This window comes from Bos indicus, chromosome 15 (genome assembly GCF_029378745.1).
Source record: "Bos indicus isolate NIAB-ARS_2022 breed Sahiwal x Tharparkar chromosome 15, NIAB-ARS_B.indTharparkar_mat_pri_1.0, whole genome shotgun sequence".
Classification (NCBI taxonomy): Eukaryota; Metazoa; Chordata; class Mammalia; order Artiodactyla; family Bovidae; genus Bos; species Bos indicus.
In genome coordinates this window covers 62,705,272-62,726,581 of record NC_091774.1, presented here as the reverse complement: position 1 = coordinate 62,726,581, position 21,310 = coordinate 62,705,272, and the positions used below count along the sequence as shown (strand labels likewise).

At 37.4% G+C, this 21,310-nt stretch overlaps 1 protein-coding gene across 9 annotated transcripts in view; it reads left to right on the top strand.

Annotated features, from left to right (window-relative positions):
* Nucleotides 1-21,310, top strand: part of IMMP1L (inner mitochondrial membrane peptidase subunit 1) — a 77,131-nt gene that overhangs the window by 51,861 nt on the left and 3,960 nt on the right. For 7 of the 9 annotated variants that reach the window (XM_070767633.1, XM_019974940.2, XM_019974941.2 and 4 more), the window contains 2 exons: nucleotides 183-309; nucleotides 21,054-21,164. In XM_070767633.1, the coding sequence (XP_070623734.1) occupies nucleotides 183-309; nucleotides 21,054-21,164 (238 nt within the window). Of the gene's footprint in view, nucleotides 1-182; nucleotides 310-7,436; nucleotides 16,127-21,053; nucleotides 21,165-21,310 lie in introns of those variants that run through there. The other 2 variants (XR_011560622.1, XR_011560623.1) reach the window with 2 other exon arrangements.

The window sequence follows — 21,310 nt, the reverse complement described above, 5'->3', positions numbered from 1 at the left end:
TTTGGATTCTGACCCATAAAGTTAGTCTCGAGGTTCTCAAAGCTGGTAAATGTATGGGAGGGTTAGTATGTGAGAGGATAAAGGGTGTGGCTTTAAGTTGCTTTATAAAAGTATTGTAGCAGTGTCATGCATGTGTTTATGTTTAATAATAACACTGACTTTCTTTGACTTTTTCCCCTCAGAGGTGACATTGTGGTTGCAAAAAGCCCGAGTGATCCAAAATCAAATATTTGTAAAAGAGTAATTGGTTTGGAAGGAGACAAAATTCTCACCAGTAGTCCAGCAGGTTTCTTTAAAAGCCATAGTTATGTAAGTAACATTTCAATTATGTTATTCATTGGTATCACAGTTGATTAACGTTAACTGAACACACTGACAAATGAAAATAACTTATTCATGTTTGAATATAAATTAAAATGATGTATTCAGTAGGATAAGAATATGTAAGTGTATGTTTGTATCACAAACAACATGACCGTTATAATTTATGTATTTTATTTCCTTTTAAAGCCCCATACAAACATCTCAGTATTAGTTGTTGAAGGCAGGATTCACCAGCGGTGTCAAAATATTGGGCAAAGGTTTGAGGGAAAATTGTAGATTTGCATAGTCTCAAAGTATCTCTCCCAAGGTATTTTTCCAAAGGGAGAAATAGTAACTTTGTGGAGGAGAAACCTGGCAGACACTACCTTAACTGAGTGCTCAAGGTTCGCTTCACCAGTGATAAGACATGCCAATATAATGTAGCCCCTGAATTGAAGCACTGAGAAGGGCACATCACTTTTGTGGTATTCGTGTAACAAGAAATTACAGCCCCAGTCTAATCATGAGAAAACAACAGACAAACCATAATTGAGGGTCATCCTGCAACATAACTGACCAATACTCTTCAAAAGTGTCAAAGTCTTTAAAAAAGGAAAGTCAGGGATTGTCGTAGATTGGAGGAGACGAAGGAGATGTGACAACTAAATGCAATCTGGAATTCTGGCTTAGTTTTTCCACTGGCTTGATAATGAAAAATTTGGTAAAATCAAATGTAGTCATATAGTTTTTTTTTTTTTTATCCTGTTTAAATGTTCAGAATAGATATTTTGTATACTTTTGGTGTAGTCAACTTACCAACCCAGTTAGGAAAAAAGAGCAGACGCAGTAGAGTGGAAGAGTGAAGAGCATGTAACGTGTCAGCCCCCTCCACCAATCACATGCCTGCTGAGACAGAACGTGTAGCTGTGGTGGGGCAGGGCAAGGAGGGCCTTCTGTTTACTCAGCATATGCTGTTCTTACTTTAACTATAAATTTATTTTCTACTTTTGTTTAAATGTTCTGTGTCACTATCAGTTTATTAATAGAACTGTTATATCTATTAAGTAACTTTATCTTCATCCCCAATGTAAACATATAATTAGGAGTTGAATTGTCTTCATCATTGTATATTTATTTTTACCTGTAATAGCCTCTGTTGCCCTATTAAGTAAGTTTGATCAATAGACTATTAAATAATCAACCTATTATTTATTTACTTTCCTTAATAGACTATGGTTCAGCTGTGCAAATGTTTATTACACTTTTGATGTTTATTACTACAGTGCTAAACATCCTAGGAATCAATAGCTGATGGTGATCCTAATGTTAAAGTTGAAAATGTAGTATCAGGTAACAAATCAGTATTTTTCTGTGGTCTTCATCATGGATACTTATCTTTTTGTTTTTCTAATATGTTAGTTATTTATATAATTATTTCACCATCACATGACTGTTATCATTTCATGAAGCAGTCTAGTCACCTCTAAGTTGCTTTAGCAACAAGCATATACTTGAGGCCAGAATTCAGTTCAGTTCAGTTGCTCAGTCCCGTCCAACTCTTTGCAACACCATGGACTGCAGCATGCCAGGCTTCCTTGTCCATCACCAACTCCCGAAGCTTGCTCAAACTCGTGTCCATCGAGTCAGTGATGCCATCCAACCGTCTTATCCTCTGTCATCCCCTTCTCCTCCTGCCTTCAATCTTTCCCAGCATCTGAGGCCAGAATTATCAACAGACAAATGACAAAACATATAAAGGATAACAAAACATATAAATTTCTGGGTACTTGTGTGCAGTTGTACTTTATACAGTGTGCACACTGCTGTTGTTGTTTTCTTCTGAAATTATTAGAAGAGGAATGTTAGGATGAAAGGATTTGTATAAAATCTCTGCTTAGTAATCAGAAAAAATAACCAGGGGACTATAAGATGTATTTTTTTACATATGTATAAATATTCTTTCAAGGAAAACATCCTTTGGATTTTTATGTTGGATGAGAGGATAAGTTAGGGGCACTGCTGTTTTGTTCCAGATGTATTCCATTCACTTTGGTGTGCATGTTATAAACGTACAAACAACTGTGATAATTTTGGTCAACACTTAGCCTGTATTTACTTTGTACCAGAATAAGTACAGGGTAAGTGTTGAAACTCTTTCAAGGATTAGTTTATTTAATCATCACGACAGTAACCCAGTACAGGTAGTTAGTAGTGGCATTTAAGAGACAGGAAAACTGAACAACAGGGAGGTTAAATAAATTGCTCAATTTCAAACAGTTAATAAGAGAAACAGTTGGAATTCAAACACAGATAGCCTGGGTCTATTGAAAAATTTGTATTTTTTTACTATGCCAGTACTACTTCTCCCCAAGTATCCTCCACTTACTATTCTTACTTTTGCTCCCATCTCCTCAAATTGTACTTCGCTTACAATGTATTTGTCTTAAACATTTTTAAAAAGAAAGGCAGCTATTTCTGATCAGGGCTAGTATTAGTTCTAAAGACAAGCCAGTGATTTTTGAAGGCTTCCCACCTCTACCAGTTTTTCTAGGCTGAGTTTTTTAAACCATGAGAATTGTGTAGCTATTACTGAACTACTTTAGCAGATGTGTTCCATTAATCAAGGTGATTTATAACAAAAATTCATCCAAGTTTGGAGCACTCTGGAGCGATATCCAAACTGTTTGCAATCTGCCCTTCTAGAGTGTTCCCTTTTCCAGCTACCTCAGAAGCAGACTGGTGCTGTATTTTATGAAAGGGGTTTCTTTCCCATATCTGTGCACCCTTTCAGAAAAATATTTGTTGTTTATAAGTTATGAAGACAATGCTATTCAGATCTTGATTGAGCTGCATAATAAGGATGATGTATATTAAATATGTTTTGAATTTCAGGCCAAAAAAAAACCGACAACAACATTCTTTTAAGTAGGTGCTTCAGAAAGCAAAACACCAAAATTTTCATTTGGAACCTAGAATATAGAGTTTAGCGTATCAAAGAATTAGCATTGTTTTTAAGTTGGCGAAAAAGAACATAGACAGTTAAGTGATGTGAAGCTGTTTTATTCATTCCAGAGTTCCAAAAGTCCATATGGCAAGCAGTAAAGATGATTTATTTTTTACAGTAAGCATTTGGAAACTAAGCAGTCCTTATCAAGGTGTTACTGCAGTGGTTTTGCTTTTTTTCCTGATATTGAGGCTAGTAATTTTTTCCCTTGAGTTATGTGCTGAGCATTGGTACTAGGAAATGAACTTAATTTGTGGCTCTCAAAAGAAACAAATTTTACTTAGCTCAAACATCTTGAATAACTTGCCTTTCTATACTATAGGAATTCCTCAGTTAGCTGCTAGAAGCCACTAATTTGCCAAAAATAATTTAATTGGAAGAAGCATTTAGCAGGTAGGAAATGCATTAAATGAACTAGCATTCTTCTGTTGATCAGCACAGCAGGTGATTTAACACAGACTCCACTCCCCTAAGGAATATAGGGCCAAGACTCAGGAAATATGGTAAAATTTTGTTATAAAGCTAATAAAGAAACACGGAAAAACACTTTATACTCTTTCTCAGGATAACATTGTGATAGTTCAAAGCTGTGATTTTAATTCATAGTGTAACTGTGTTACAGTTAGGCATTTTGAAATACAGTAAGTTTGTATCAGCAAACAGTCCTGCTATAAAACCTCCCATCCAAACAAACAGACCTTTTGGGCACCATAACCTGCTTTAGGAAAGAGTTGTGCATACTTACTGACTCCCCTGTGAACTTTATATTCTCTTTTGAACTCATTCCACTTAGACTTTGATCCCTGGGAATTCACTGGAACAGTTCTCATGAATGATCTGTTGTTGATCCAGTGGTCAACTTTCAGTCCTCCTCCCCTTTGACCTACTGTTAGTATTTAAAGTAGTTGTTCTTCAGGCCTGGTTTCACTTAGTTTGAAGAATACCACTGTCTTCAGGTTTTCTCCTTTTTCTGCTTCTTCTGAGTGTCCTTTGTTGATTCCTCCAAATATTGGAGTAACTAAGGGTTTGTATTTTAAACTTATTTTGTTTATATACGCACACATAAGGTGACCTAATCCTGTCTTGAAGGTTTAAGTACTGTCTAATTTAAGTTCTAAATTTATATCAACCACAGATTCTTTCCTGAACTCCAGAATCATATATCTAATAGTCTGTCTAATATTTTCCTCTTGAACTTAGTATGTCGAAAACTAAACTCCTGATTTTCCTTCCACAACTGGATCCTCCCTCACATATTCCCAGTCACCGAAAGGCGACTCCATTCTTCTTCTCACTCAAGTCATGAACCTTGGAGTCATCCTTGCCTCTCTTCCTCTTTCATCCTCTCATCCAATCTATTAGCAAATCATGATGATTATATCTTGGTTTGAAATTAGGAAAGGAGTATGTCAAGACTGTATATTGTCAACCTGCTTACTTAACTTTTATGCAGAGTACCTCATGCAAAATGCCAGGCTGGACGAAGCATAAGCTGGAATCATGATTGCTGGGAAAAATATCAATAACCTCAGATATGCAGATGGCACCACCCTTATGGCAGAAAGCAGAGAAGAACTAAAGAGCCTCTTGATGAAAGTGAAAGAGGAGAGTGAAAAGCTGGCTTAAAACTCAACATTCAAAATGACATCTGGTCCCATCACTTCATGGCAAATAGATGGGGAAACAATGGAAACAGTGACAGACTTTATTTTCATGGGCTCCAAAATCACTGCAGATGGTGACTGCAGCCTTGAAATTAAAAGACACTCGCTCCTTGGAAGAAAAGCTATGACCAACCTGGACAGCATATTCAAAAGCAGAGCCATTATTTTGCCAACAAAGGTCCATCTAGTCAAGGCTGTGGTTTTTCCAGTAGTCATGTATGGATGTGAGAGTTGGACCGGCCATAAGGAAAGCTGAGGACCAAAGAATTGGTGCTTTTGAACTGTGGTGTTGGAAAAAACTCTTGAGAGTCCCTTGGTCTGCAGGGAGATCAAACCAGTCAATCCTAAAGGCAATCAGTCCTGAATATTCATGGGAAGGACTGATGCTGAAGATGAAACTCCAATACTTTGGCTACCTGATGGGAAGAACTGACTCACTGGAAAAGACCCTGATGCTGGGAAAGATTGAAGACAGGAGGAAAAGGGGATGACAGAGGATGAGATGGTTGGATGGCATCACCGAACTTGATGGACATGAGTTTGAGCAAGCTCCGGGAGTTGGTGATGGACAGGGAAGCCTGGCGTGCTTTAGTCCATGAGGTTGCAAAGAGTCAGACGTGACTGAGCGTCTGAGCTGAACTGAACCAATATCTTGTAAAGTAGAATTCGACCACACGTTGCCACCATCACCACTACATCCTGGTGCAAGACAAATTTATCTTACTCTTGTTTTCTTGTAATAACTTCTGATCTTCTCTTTCTGTTTTTATCTTTCCCAACTTTTTGCGTCCCTACTATTCACATAGTAGCTGAAATCATCCTTTTTAATAATGATGCTTTTTAATAGAAATAATGTTACACTCTTCTGCCCAAAAAGCCCAGTAGCTCCCCGTCTCATAATAAAAGCCATGGTCCTTTTGATAGCCTAGAAGACCCACACCCTTCATGCTCCTTGTTCTTGTAGTTAAGGTTTTATTGGAACGCAGGCACACTCATTCATTTCTGTATGGTCTGGGACTCTCACTAAAACAGCAGAATTGAGTTGTTGTAACAGAGACTCTATGGCCTGCAAAGCTTGGGCTCTTCACTGTCTGGTGTTTTACAGAAACATTTGCTGACCCTTGCTCTAGAATATAAGATTCTTAATGGCAGGGATTTGTTTTCATCTCAGTTAATTCCCCAACTCCTAATCTTCTATTTGGCATCTGGTAGATACTTTAAAAATACTTGAAGTTTAGACAAATGTCCATATAACTAGAGTCTGACGGCGTTTCTTTTAGTTTCTGTTCTACTCAGTTTCTTCTTCTGGTTTCTCCTGCAGACTTGCTCTGGAGTAAAGTGCATGATGTTCTCTTTTTCAGTGATATAGATGTTCCCGTACTTCAACACATTGTATGCTAATACTGAATTGGCCAATCTGGGTTCATCCTAGTCTTCATAGAATACTTGAAAACTGCACTTAACTTCCATGGTAGGGCTACTTGACCATCTTGCATAATTGCAGGTGAAAGTTGTAGAAAATACTGGAATGCCCCTGTTACTTTGTGCCAGGATAGCATTATGCTGATTAAATGTTTATTTCCCTAAGTGACTTCTGTTTGATAGATTTTAGTCCTTTTATTAGAGCAGACTAAAAATCTACCTGCCTCTGAACGACTTAGTTTGGAGTACTCTGAATTTGGTCTTGTCTAACTCTTCTAAAGGAATGGTGGAACCTGAGGTACCTTGGACTTGCTACCTTACTCTCATTTTTAGGGAAGATATAATTTCCCAGAAATGGTATGGCAGTTTTGTTACTATGAAGGCTAAAGTTGCCTTTGCAACATGTAGTACCCACTAATTAAGTGGTGTGGTAAAGAGAGTTTTCTACATTTCAGTAGAAATGATGTGCTTTTGGACATATTTAACTACTCTGCAGATATTTTGTCCTTTTGATCCTTATATTGGTTGGCAGCTTAAGGATGGATAAGTTATTACTGGAAGTTGGTAAACTTTCCTTTAAGTGTAAACTGCTTTCCAGTGGTTGGTTGTTATAAAATGAAGACTCTCTTTTTCTAAATGTTTCAAATAATTAAAACTCTATTTATTGAATTTCAGTTTTTCAGCCACAGCGGCCACTCTGTATTGGAAACGAGCATGGTAGTAGAAATATGATTATGGAGATTTCAGTATTTTCCTATAGTTAAAACATGGCAGTCTTCTGCTACTGTTAAAGAAAACATCTGTACTTATTAGAAAATTTTCTTTTATTTTTGACCTATCAAAGATCCAGTTATATAAAGCTTTTTGGTTCTCGATAACATGGATTCCAGTGTCATACACAAAAGGTGAAATGTTCATAAAATCCTGGTTTGTTACCACAGTAGAGTAGGTGGATGAGAAATGTAGTATTTTGTCTCCTGATCCTGCCAACTACGCCACTTGTCTCACTCTGTATCACTGTGCGCACTGTTCTTTAAACCCAGGGTAGGCGAGGAGGGAGCTAAGAGCCTGGAAGAAGACTGGAGAAGCCACAGGAACTGCAGACACGTTTATTCTCTCCTGGCTGACAGAGCAGCCATAGCACCAGCCAAAACATAACCATAACGCAGTCCACCAGGGCGTTCCAGGTGAAGCTTGTACGTGCTTACACACCAACAGTAGCCTGTGGACTACCGAGTACCTCCTGATGAGCATGCACAAAGCTATCAGTGATCTCAGCTGTTACAAAATCTTTATTTACAAAACTTGGGGCAAGAGCGCCTGACCATGCCATCTTGGCTACTTTGCTTTTGCCCTACATATTTCTTACATTTTTCTTTTGTATTATAGAGTATCTTAGTAACAGTATACTTTATTGTAACTTATTTATAACATTTTATAACAATTTGTAACATTTTATACCTTTATAACCTTGTTATTGGCAGAAATGTAAGAAATAGTTTTACATTTCAAAAAGAACTGATTAAATATTCTAAGCATGCTCTGGTCTATAGTGTTCTTAAAAAGAAAACTTTGAAATGGGATAAGATGCTGGTAAAAAGCTTTTTTACTGTATACTGAGAAGTATTTATATAAAATTGCAAGCTGAAAAATAATTGGACAACATTAGAAAATGGGCACTTTATAAACACTGATAACTCCCAATGTGCCCTGTGTATTTAGGTTATAGTCCACATCTTTGAATATCCTAATGCTGTTTTTCTGTTTGTTTAAATGTCATTTACTTTAGCTAAAAGTCACGACCATATGGTCTTCTATTGCCACTTGTATTATAAACAGCAAAAGTACTTCTTTGTAGGGAGAGGACTCCTCAGATTGAAAGGGCTTATTTATTATAAGCTGCTGATACACTGAATCCTTATGTCATTTAAATAGAAGAACTACCTAATAATGTCACTTATTACGACTAGGATATCTAAACAAGGGACTTGCTTTTTGCAGACTATAGTGATAAAAACCTGTGCTTCACATCCATTTCTCAGCAACGGCTCCCAGGGTAATCAATCATGGCATACTGCTAATGCCTTGATTGCAGCTGATGCAGAGGAAATTTGTTTACTTTTTTGCTAAGTGAAGTTCACTGCGGAGATGACGTGACTTTTTCATCCTATAGCTAACACAACTGTGAAGATAAATTTGACTTAGTGTTTACAATTCTGAGGTGTTTTTCTTCTGATGTTAACACTAAAGAATCATCTTTGAGGCCCTCAGTACTTAAGCATTTTCTGATGTGTTCCCTGAACATTTTCAGAATATTTTGATCTTAGCTCAACGATAATATGTAGTTTATAAAATATTATTTTACAGAACTGTATTTGTATGTATATGTATTTGTGAAAATCGACATTTCTGTTGAAACAGTAGCAACTCTTCCTGAAACTAGCATGTTTTGCTCACCTGAAAATATTTTAACCACTCAGAACTGGAAAGTCAGTGCCATTGGTGGGATTCTGGGGAGGCATTTATGCAATTCAGTAAAATGCCGTATTACGTGTAGTTTTATCTACATGTTATATGAGACCTGTATATACTTAGGCTGCTTAAAAGTAATTGGGAAAAATTACTGAGCATGAAATTGTAACGCTACTGTTCAACGTCAGCATCTAGACAGACTCGCACTCTGATAGTAGTAAAGAGAATGTGTTCTGAGTGGCTTCTGGAAAGCTGCCGTTGACCAGGTGGAACATAGTCAGATGTCTTCTGAAATAAACAACTGAATGAAATTCTTCCCTTAGCACTTTGGGTAATTAAAATCCTACAGGTTTCTGTGACCCACTTAATCTATAAAAACATTCTCCATCTACCAGTCTTTACCTAAAATAAGAATGGAAAAGAGGAATTACGGATTTAAAAGCAAATATGCATGTTATAAAACAGTTGCAGATAGTAGATTAGCTGGAAAATACTGACATTACAAGCCATGATACTGCTCACCTAGATATCTGAACGTACTTTCCTCCTGGATTGGAATTTTCGTAACTATTTTAAGCAAATGTCAAAATTGTTTAGTTTGGCATAGCTGGTTTACATCCCTACTGTTAATACACATACAGAGCCAACAGGGAAGGGAAACAAAGTACTTAAGACCATAGGGTGAGTAACTTAAAATTCTAAGATTGTAACTCAAGATTCTGATCTACTTCCTGTACATTGTGTGTTTAAATCTCTAAATCAGAAAGGATTAGAGAAACCTTTTGTCATCAGAAGAGACTTGAAATTTGACTTCCCTTATGTCAAGAAAGTCAGGGTAGGTCTGGGCACATAGACTGATATGGACTTCTGACCCTAACTGCAAATACACCTAACCCCAAACAAATCCCAGCACCAGGCGGCGTCTTTAATGAGACTGTGCCTCAGGAGCAGGGGAAACCACTGGACTTAGGAGGACGGAGAGAAGACTTCAGCAAAAGGCCTTTAGGAGGCTACCAGGGCGGGCACATTTGCCAGACAATAACTTCACAATTTTCCTATTATTTATTCATGAATTCACTAATTCCATTAATTCCAAACATTACCGAACATTTACTTGAGGGTCTCCACCATGTTAGAGTAGGTAAGTCCCTGCCTGCTGGCTGTCCAATAGAACTTCCTGCAAAAATGGAGTAGTCTGTATCTGCACTGTCCAGTGTGGTAGCCTCTAGGTTCATGTGGCTGTTGAGTACAGGAAACATGGTTAGTGTGTCTGAGGAAATGAATTTTTAGTTTTATATAATCTGTAAGATTAAATGGTGACATATGTTACTAGTGGCTACCATGTTGAACAATACAGCTTTAAGAATTTGTAGTCAAGTTGGAGGAGCAGACAAGGAATTACAAAATGGTGTAACATGATATTCATCTACACTGGGGTGGATAGGATTACTCCAGACTTGGGAGGTCAAAGTTTAACTTCTAAAGGATAAGTGGGAGCTTGGATAAGATCCTTATCCAAGCAAGCAGCATATTTAGGTTCTAGAAGGGAGTGCAGCCCTGTGCTTTGGGCAGCTGTGAAAAATAAGTTCCTACATCTGGGACATACAGTGGCGAGGGATGACTAGCAAAAAGAGATAAAAGTGCAAAGATAATCAGGGTTGAATTCCTTGCATGTCTCAAGCAGGGGAGTTACTTTATTTTGGCCACAGCGCATGGCTTGCAGAATCTTAATTCCCAGACCAGCGATTGAACCCATGCCCCTGCAGTGGAAGCACAGATTCTAACCACTGGACCACCAGGGAAGTCCTGGGAGTAACATAATCAGACTTAGTTTTTAAGAGATCACCCTGATACTAATATAGACTAATCAAGGATAGTTTAATAAAGGATGATCGCAATAGGAGAGGCCAGAGGCAGGAAGCCCAGTTAATAAATAGGCTGTAAGACATAATTGAGACAATTAACATTAAGAATGGAAACCAGTAAATGTTCGGAGAAAGATTAGGAGAATGTCTAAACAGGATTGGGTGTTGGAAGAAATGCATCATCTATCTCTGTTGTTAGAGCCAAAAACTTGGGTCAGTTTTGGAGTACTCTGGAAGCCTGTGTAATAGGCTTATGGTTGAGTGTACTTAAAATGAGTACAGTGGCAATGGAATTGAAGTGAGAAGAAAACAAGTGCTTTCCCAGAATGATGTCTGGGTGTTACACGATTCCCTCCTTGATGTCCACAGTATGTTTTCATGATGTCTTGTTAGTCAAAACAATGTTTTGATGCTTCTAGCCCCCAGAGATCAACCTTTTTAAAGATCTTTAGCTGTTCTCTTCATATCTTAACACTAACGCAGAAAAAAAAAAATCATGTGTTGTCCATCTGCCTATTTTGCAATTTTGTATTCGCAAAGCTACATGTTATTCTAAATAACTTCCAGGGTATGGGACATTAGAATTCTGTTTTTAATAAAACATAAAAAGGAGAAGTATCAAAGGAAATCATGCAGCACAACACTTTTTTAAGGCGTTAGTAATGCCAAGTTCAAGAATACTTTGAATCTTTTATTTATAGTTCCATTTCAGGTGTAAATCAGTTTTCTAGCCAATCTCTGTATGAAGCAGTTATACATTGGGGCCATAAGAAATTGAAAAGAGATATGGAGATTCATCTACAGGAATAAATCCATATAGGGATGAATTTTGACTGGGAAGAATTATTTGAAGTCCCAGGAATAATTCAGTGGGAATATTTGGTGGAAATCTATTAGCACATATTCTTTATAGTAAGCATCTGATTTACTAATTATTTAGACTTTTTCTGTGAACATGAGAAAACTCACTATTTACATATTTACCACTATGTTCTACTGCTCTTTCAAATATCCTGTTTCATTAAATTAGGCTCATCTTTTGGACTATGAGAACCAGAGTGGACATCAGGCTATATTAAAATGAGAGTACTGACATAGTTTTGAAATGAGAATGTAAGGTACTTCTTTTAAATACTAATCCAAATACACAACAGGTAACCTTGTTACATATAGAACAAAAAAGAAGTCAGAGAGTGAGATAATCCATTGTCTTAAGGGGGAAAAAAAATCTAATTCCCCATTCCTCTGCCTTCTGACAAGTTGGTAGATGGTTCTGAAGAAGTAAGTGCTTCATAAGGAAGAGCTTAGGTATTTGATAGTCAATAAACATTGCTTGGAAAAGATCCCTATTAAAATATTAAAATGTTGTTCTTTGCTACATTTGGATGATTTGGTCTTAAAAACTGAATTTCATTAAATTCCATTAAATCTATTGGCATAATTAATATGGCATCTATTCAAAATTAATGTACATTTTTAATTATAATGGATTCAATTCAAAGTCTTGGCTAGTACCAGAACTATATAATTGAATATAGTGTAAAAGAAAAAGGCCAAAAGCATAACGAAAGTGAAATTGCAAAGCACAGTTCACTTTGCAGAGAACTGGATAGACTGCATAAAAAATCAGGAATAAAGAAAGCCCGGCAGGCATCATTCATCCAGCAGCTGGAGCAAATGTTAATAACAATAGCTAATATTTAGTGAGTGCTTACTGGGTGCCAGGAACCTTATGTGTTATTTGTTTTTTAGAATATTTCTGTAAGGCATTTAACTAGTCCCAGTTTTATAGATGAGGTTTAAATAACCTGTCCAAGGTGTTTAACTAGTAAGTGGCAGACCTACAGTTTGAACTCAGCCCCAGAGATTCCTGTTTAGGCTGGATGGAGGTATTGAATACTGAAGGAGATGATGAAGGAGCTTAGCTTGCAATAGCTATGAGAATGAGCAAGTCAAGTCTTAGACTAAGCTCTAAACCTGCTCAGCAGGGAGATGCTCAGTAATGAAAGAGAACCTGTTGGTTGAAAGCATCCCTCATCATTACCCTCACCCCAGTGCTGTAGGTGTAGTCTACTAGAACTTTTGTGTAAATTCCTCTTTAGTGATAATTGGCTATGAACCTAAAGTGGCGCCATTTTTAAGTAGGGAAAGACAATAACAGCTCCTGGGAATGAAGGATAGTAATAAGTCAGAATTTAAATGGGGAGATAAAGAAGCAAGACTGCATAGAAATAGTATCCATTGAAATAATCAGTGTGTTAACGTGTCACGCCTGGGCATTATACATGTTAATCCCTTAGTCATGCATTTGGGAGCACTTCCCTCCCCAGATAGTCTACTCAGGGAGACAAGTATGGGCAAAAAGTTGTGGCAAGGAGAATGTCATGAAAAATAGAATCTGAGTGAAACTGTTTCTTGAGTTTTGCTTTCAAAGATACCCATCCATAACTGACACTTGGGACAGCACCATTTTACAAAATTAAAGATTAATAATGTTTTCTCAGTTTTGTGTTCTTAAAAACTTCTACGTGATTGCCTCTCAGGGGATTTAATGTTTTTCTTTTTGACATGCATCTTTATCGTTTTGGTGGCTTATATAGGAAGGTAAACTCCAACAATAATTTACTGATGGTGTTCCCAGTTTTGCCCTTGCATGAGTCATACAAATACTGGGCTGTGTGTGAAGTTCTTTAAAACTATATAATTAATAAATTATCTCATTTCACAAGCATTCTCTCCACTAGTTTGTGTGCATAGCATCTTACTATGACTACAGTTTATATGCCTGTCCATTTCCTTTTTCCAGGAAAAAAAGTCATGTAAAAAAAGGATTTCAGAAGCTTTACCCCCCCCCCACCCTTATTACCTTTATGATTTTTGTTTCTTCAGTAATTATTGTTTTCTTTACATTCACAGTCATTTTAGAAGAACCATTAAAGAGTCATGAACAATAATAAGGCCAGTGCATATCCTGCCTTTGCTGATTATAAATTTTTAAATATCTGGCAAACAGAGAGTTAATTAAAAATCAGTCTGTTACTAGGACTTCCTGTTTTTTGAAACTTTTGAAAGGTTGAGCATACAAATATCTTACTCTTTAGTCAGAACTTTTTCTTAATCAGTCTTTCCTTAATCAAATAATAAGTTTGATTACAGTTTAGTAAATGTGTTATTTGATATTGTGGACTCTTTCATCAGATTTCACTTGAATCAAGAAAGGTAACACCTGTGGGTTGGTTCACAAAAGCTGCTTTTGTTCAATGGACACCCGCAGGCCATGAGGCAATTACATTTGTTGCTTGTACTATAAAGGAGGCACTTAACTAGACCTCAGTAAGTATAGCTGAGAACCAGAGGCTTGATTCTTTTGTCCTGCCCTGAGATTAGGTTTTATCATAGCTCAGGAGGTAAACCTCTGACGTAGAAAGGAAAAACCAAGAATGATTTAAGGGTTCTTTTAATGCTTTAAAAGTTAGCCCTAAAGCTAGCTTTATCTGAGACACTGGGAAAATTTAAAGTTGAGCAAAAATTTCTAAGTGGCATTGTAGACATATATTCCATATATTCTTACTCAGTCTTGTGCATTCATTCAAGTTGTCATGGCATATTTCCAGAAGTACAAACAGAAAAAGTAATTAGCTATTTTTAAAAGTTTTGGTTATGAGAAATGATGAACAAAGACATGGAATTAGGATTTCCACTTTTGGCCATTTCTAAAACATTTATTATAAATATGAGTTCTACTTTAATTGGGAAGTTATAATGGCTTTTTACAAATAATTTAAAATACCCATGGAGGATTCATGTTGATGTATGGCAAAACCAGTACAATATTGTAAAGTAATTAGCCTCCAATTAAAATAAATAAATTTATAATAAAAAAATAAAATATATTTTAATATATTTTATCTGTTAATATTTTATTATAATAATATTGCTATAGAACTTTTTTCTTACCTGGTTTGAATTTTGAACTTAGTGATAACCAATAGATTAATCCAACAGACAATAACTGTGTTTTGAGTTAGGAAATTTTTGTTCTGTTTGTTGCTTCATTCCACTCCACTCACCTGAGCAGAAAGGTCAGGTTTTAAGTTTTGGACCCACACCAAAAATGTGTTGTACTTTATATTTATTTAAATAAATAAGTTCATAGCTAGACTAATAGTTACCCAGAGGTCTAGTGACAATACTATAATTGCAGTCATTTACTTGTACTGTGCAAAGAAGCAGCGCCTGCTGTATGGATTGGGAGTTGGGTCTAATTCCACACAAGCAAAGAAAAAAAAATTGTTTTTACTTCAGTAAAGCTCTTCCTGACCTGCACTGTGATGGACAATGTTCCCTTTTTAAAAAAGTACAAGTATTACTAAAATAACTAGGCATATTAAGACACATATATGTGTATGTACATATATATGTAATTGAATTATCTAAGTAATACATGGGAGAAGGCAATGGCACCCCACTCCAGTACTCTTGCCTGGAAAATCCCATGGACGGAGGAGCCTGGTGGGCTGCAGTCCATGGGATCGCTAAGAGTTGGACACGACTGAGCGACTTCACTTTCACTTTTCACTTTCGTGCATTGGAGAAGGAAATGGCAACCCACTCCAGTGTTCTTGCCTGGAGAATCCCAGGGATGGGGGAGCCTGGTGGGCTGCAGTCTATGGGGTCCCAGAGTCGGACACGACTGAAGCGACTTAGCAGCAGCAGCAGCAAGTAATACATACTGGTCCCAAAAATGTAAATTTTGAAATACATAAAATTTTGTGGTTTTTTTTTTAAAAAGTAATTATACCTAAGCATACCCTGTAATTTTTTTTCACTGACTGTATCCATGTAAGTCCTATTGTTATTGTGTAGTACTGTAACTCTCTTGTGACCACATGGACTGTAGCCTGCCAGGCTTCTCTGTCTAAGGGATTTTCCAGGCAAGAAATACTGGAGTGGGAGAGACCCAATTTCCTTCTTAAGGGAATCTTCCCAACCCAGGGATCAAATACACATCTCTTGCATTGGCAGGCAGATTCTTTACCACTGAGCCTCCAGGGAAGCCCCAAGTCCTTCTTATAGCTGTCTGCTGGGTGTGACTATTCTATAAATAAACTCTATTTACTTCTGCCTACTGAGGAATATTTATTCTATTGTCAACTTTGAGATGCAAGAAATACCATATTCAGCTTCCTTGCTTATACATATGGCATGCTGAGTTTGGCAAATCTTTTTGAGATTTTGATAGGCAAAGGATAGAATGAAAACACACAGGGGATGCCACTGAAGGGGAATCAAGGTAGAGATGCCAAATCACACCTTACTTACTTTAAAATTTTTAGTTCTCAACCAGAAGGATTCTCTTCATATTGTTATGAGGTATGCTAAAAAAAAAATAATAAGACTGTAAAAATTAGATAATTTGAACATGTAGCAATTATGGAGTAACTGGTGCTGAACTTGCTCTCCTTCCATAAAGAACTGGAAAATTGGACAAACTATGTAAAATAAGTGTTTTCAGACAGTGTTCAGCAGGCAGTACACGCCAGACTCCTGGAGAAGGGAAACGAACAAACCTTATAGTTTCCCCTACTTCTGCCTTTAAGGCAGTTTGCAGAGGTTCCGAGGAAGGAAAATTCAATCAAAGGACAGTGGTGTTGCTGAGTTGAGGAAACAGAGATTAGGGTAGAGGGACATTTAAGTGGTTGGAATTTATGCATCAAACCACTAGGGAGAAAAGAGCCACAGAATGATCTTGAGAAATACGCACAAGTGTTCTCTTGGATTTGGGGCTGAACACTGAATTGTGCCCACATATGGTGAAATTTGGGCTTCCCTGGTGGCTCAGACAGTAAAGAATCCACCTGCAATGTAGAAGACCCGGGTTCGATCCCTGGGTCGGCAAGATCTCCTGGAGGAGGAAATGGCAACCCACTCCAGTATTCTTGCCTGGAGAATCCCACAGACAGAGGAGCCTGGCAGGCTACAGTCCATGGGGTTGCAGAGTCAGATACAACTGAAGCAAATTAGCAGGCATGGTGAAACTTAGAGACTGAGCAAAGAACAACTAGTGGGGATCAGCCTAGCAATTTCCAGAGGTCACACAGGGCTGAGAGCCATTGGAGTTTTTACCAGCCACAGGGGAAGGATCTCACTGAATATCCAGAGTATCCAGAAGAGACCGTGGAATATCATGCCTTAGGAGTAGGCTAGACTAGCCCTTGGAATAGTCAGTATGAGACCCAACTTAAAAACAAGGCTTGAAAGGAATAAGCTGATTCACAAACTTAACTGCCTTCTAAAAACCAAACAGACCTCCTCAACATTCAACGCTGTCTTAAAACAAAATCCGCTCAACAAATGAGTGTTCAGCTCAGTCACAGATATGTAAAGAAGTGGGAAAATGAAACCCATGACAGAAGAAAAATAGATCCAGAAATGACAGAGATCAATGACAGAGATAAATGACAGAAGTAATAGTCATGTGCTCTTAAACAGTGGTACCCAGTTTCTTTAGCACCAGGGATGAGTTTCCTGGAAGACAATTTTTCCACTGATCGCAGGGGATGGTTTCAGGATGATTCAAACACATTTATTGTGCCCTTTATTTCTATTATTATTATTATTATTATCAGCTCCACCTCAGATCCTTAGGCATTAGATCCTAGAAACTTTGGGACACTTGCTCTAAAACATTAATTATAAATACTTTTAAGGATCTAGAGGGTAAACATAAGAAGGGAAGAAGTGCTAAATAGAAGAAAGAACCAAGTGAAATTTTAAGAGTGTAATTTATATGGTCTTTACAGCAGGTTGAAAAATGCAAAAGAAAAGATAAAGATCGTAGACTATGAAGAAATATTTGCAATACCTGTCAAAAGACTTGTACTCAAGGTATATAAAAAAGACCTCTTAAATGAAGAAAAAGAATTCATTTTTAAAATGAGCAAAATGTTTTTCAGTAGACATTTCACAAAAGATATACTAATAGGTACTAGGAAACATACTTAAGAGAAATGCAAGTGAAAACCACAGTGTGATAACAAAATAGCCTACTAGACAGGCAAAACTTTTAAAAACTGAAAACACCAAGGTTATAAAGCAACAGAAACACACATACATTGGTGTCGGGAATGTGAAACGGTATTACTTTAGAAAAGTTTAAGGTTAAACATACACTTACGACCCAGAAATTCCACCCTTACGTATTTACTGGAAAAAAATAGATGTGTATACATCAGTGTTCACAGCGCTTTATTTGTAATAGCCAAAAATTGCAGGTTACTCAAATATCCATCAACAGGTTCATGGGAAAAAATACTGTGATTTACAATGGGATATTCTCAGAAGGGCTTCACGGGTGGCTCAGTGGTTAAGAATTCATCTGCTTGGGCAGGAGACACGGGTTTGACCCCCCCAGATCCCTGGAGAAGGAAATGGCAACCCACTCCAGTATTCTTGCCTGGACAGAGGAGCCTCGCAAGCTACAGTACATCGGGTCACAGAGTCGGACACAACTTAGCGACTGAACAACAATACTCAGCAGTAAAAAGAAATGCAAGACTGATACATGTAACACGTATTAATAATTTAAAAACTGTTCAACAAAAGCCAGACACAAAATAGTATGTACCCTGCAGTCTCCTTTGTATGAGATTTAGGAACAAGTTAAACTAGTCTCTAGTAACAGGAGACAGATCACTGGTTGCCTAGTACGAAGTATAGGCGTGGGAGGTTGACTGGAAAGGAGGGAACTTGGCATGATAGTAATGTTCTACGTCTTGATTGTGGTAAGTAATTACACAGGAGTGCACATTTGTCAACACTTAAAATGAGTCCATTTTACTGTAAAGTATATGTCTATAAAATTGATTTTAAAGTGTACACCCTTACCCCATTATCAAAAATCAGTATGTGTTCCAAAAGTAATTTCAAACATAATGAATTGATAGTGAGTAATTGATAGAGGGGTAGGTCAGCAAAGGTGACTGATTTTAAGACTCAAACTTGAAGGTTTTCCTGTTTATAGTGAGTGAGTGAGTGAGTGAAGTCGCTCAGTCATGTCCGACTCTTTGCGACCCTGTGGACTGTAGCCCACCAGGCTCCTGCATCCATGGGATTCTCCAGGCAGGAATACTGGAGTGGGTTGCCATTTCCTTCTCCAGGGGATCTTCCCGACCCAGGGATCGAACCCAGGTCTCCTGCATTGCAGGCAGATGCTTTAACCTTTGAGCCACCAGGGAGTTTATAGAGAAGCTCTTATTAAAGGTACCATCAGTGATGAGGCTGCTCCCTTGATTTGTGTACTTTATGCTGCTGCTGCTTAGTCACTTCAGTCATGTCTGACCCTGTGAGACCCCATGGACTATACAGCCCGCCAAGGCCCTCTGTCCGTGGAATTCTCCAGGCAAGAGTACTGGAATGGGTTGCCATGCCCTTCTCCAGGGGATCTTCCCTGGATATCCCAGGGATCGAACTCTGGTCTCCCGCATTGCAGGCAGACTCTACCATTTGAGCTACCTGGGAAGCCCACATATACTATTTCCAGATAGACTATTTTGTTGTTTTCATCTGTGACCTGAGATGTACTCATTTTTCTATTTGAGCAGCCCTATGCTTCACAGCATATAAATCAACTTACGACATAGGTATGAACTAACTATGCTATTGTCCCTAGAACCTATAGTAGTTCCACCAGTAGGAGTTAATGATCTTACAATATCTGATATTCTTTCAAAACACTTTTATTCTTTCTCTTCAAATAGATTTGACACTTAAGTGTATCTAAATGAAAATATTTAGCTTGATTCATTTTGGGCTAATATTTCTACATAAAGACATTCCAAAATTATATCTGATGTAAAGTGTACTTCATATTTTACATGCTTGTACAAATTAATTTTTCCAAAAGTTAAAATTCAGAGGTGATGGCAGTGGAGGTGAGGGGAGAAATGAAATAGGCAGATCACAAAGGATTTGGGGGGCAGTGAAAATATCCTGTTTAATACTGTGGTACAGGATCCATGTTGTACACTCATCCAAATTCACAGAATGTACACCACCAAGAGTGAACCCTAAGTAAACTGTGGGACTTTGGGTGATTATGATGGTAGTGTGAGTTCACCAGGTGTAACAAACATGCCACTCTAGTGGGGGATGGCAGTAATAGGGAGGCCACGCATGTTGGGGGTGGGAGGCATACGGGAAATCTCCGTACCTTTCTCTCATGCTGTGAACCTAAAACTGCTCTAAAAGATGGTCTTTAAAAAAACAAATTGTGACATTTAAAAAATCGGTCATTTCTTACTAAACCTAATAGGCCTATTTTTCTTCACATAAGGTTCCCAGGTAATAACCAGTCAAAAGAATAGTGAAAATTAATTCCTTCCCAATAGATCGTTTTGGCTAGTCAGTAATTCAGCTTTCCTGGGTAACAAAAACTGTAAAAAAAAGAAACTTTAAAATACAATTTTAAAAACAATTGGTGGAGAGTAATTTTTAAAGTTTATATTGAACAGACATTAATAGGCAAATGTCTCATATCACAGAGCACTTTTTACAGTAACATGTTCTAAATATGCTTATGATTGTCATTGAGTAAAAATTTAAATTTATGTTATTTACCAGTTAATACACAGGACATATATAAGATCTTTTCATTTAGTAGAGGGTCACCATCATTAATTTCACAACTGATGATTTTATAATAGGTCCTTCCAGTTCTTGATGGTCATTATTGAAGTATATAATACATTGAAGATATGGCCTGTACAAAGGCAGAACAAGGATCTTAATTAGAATTCTGACAAGCCCACTCCAATAAAATGATGAGATTATTTGTAATTGATGTCACAATCAATTACCACTTAGTTCATCATGAACATTCTAATAGGTCTGGCCTTGGTATTGGCCCCAGGATGTTGCTGAGTGAGTGGCTGCCCTGCTTATACTGTTATTGAGACAGGGGGGCACATTTTCAGTCAGCATCCTAATGACCTCTTTTGAAGTCTATTAAATTAATGACCCTGTCACACTGTTTTGATCTCTCATAACCTCAGTTTGGGGTTTGTATAACAAATTAATGTTTGGGAACCATGTGGCAAAAGAGATAGGTCTTTTTAAAAGTTGAAATATTAATACTCCTTACTAATATTTAGTAAAATTTATTTTATTTTGACAGAGATAATAGCAAAAATGCAAACCATAGGGTCTGACTATATTTTACAAAAGAACTTTAGGACATTCCTTGCTACCTCCAAAAGACATAATTTTTTTATTCATAGTATCCATATTTGTTTTGAAAGGGGGTGCTTTCTTCTCTAATTCTAGGTGCCAAAGGGTCATGTCTGGTTAGAAGGTGATAATCTACAGAATTCTACAGATTCCAGGTACTATGGACCTGTTCCATATGGACTAATACGAGGACGAATCTTCCTTAAGGTACTACTGTTTTCTGCTTAAGATGCAGGCTTTCTTTTCTGAGCTGGGGAAAAAAAACAAGAAAAGAAAACCAGTTTCTTTCAAATGATCTTTGAAATCTTTAGGCTGTTACAATGGCTACACCTTAGGAACATGTTAACCATAAT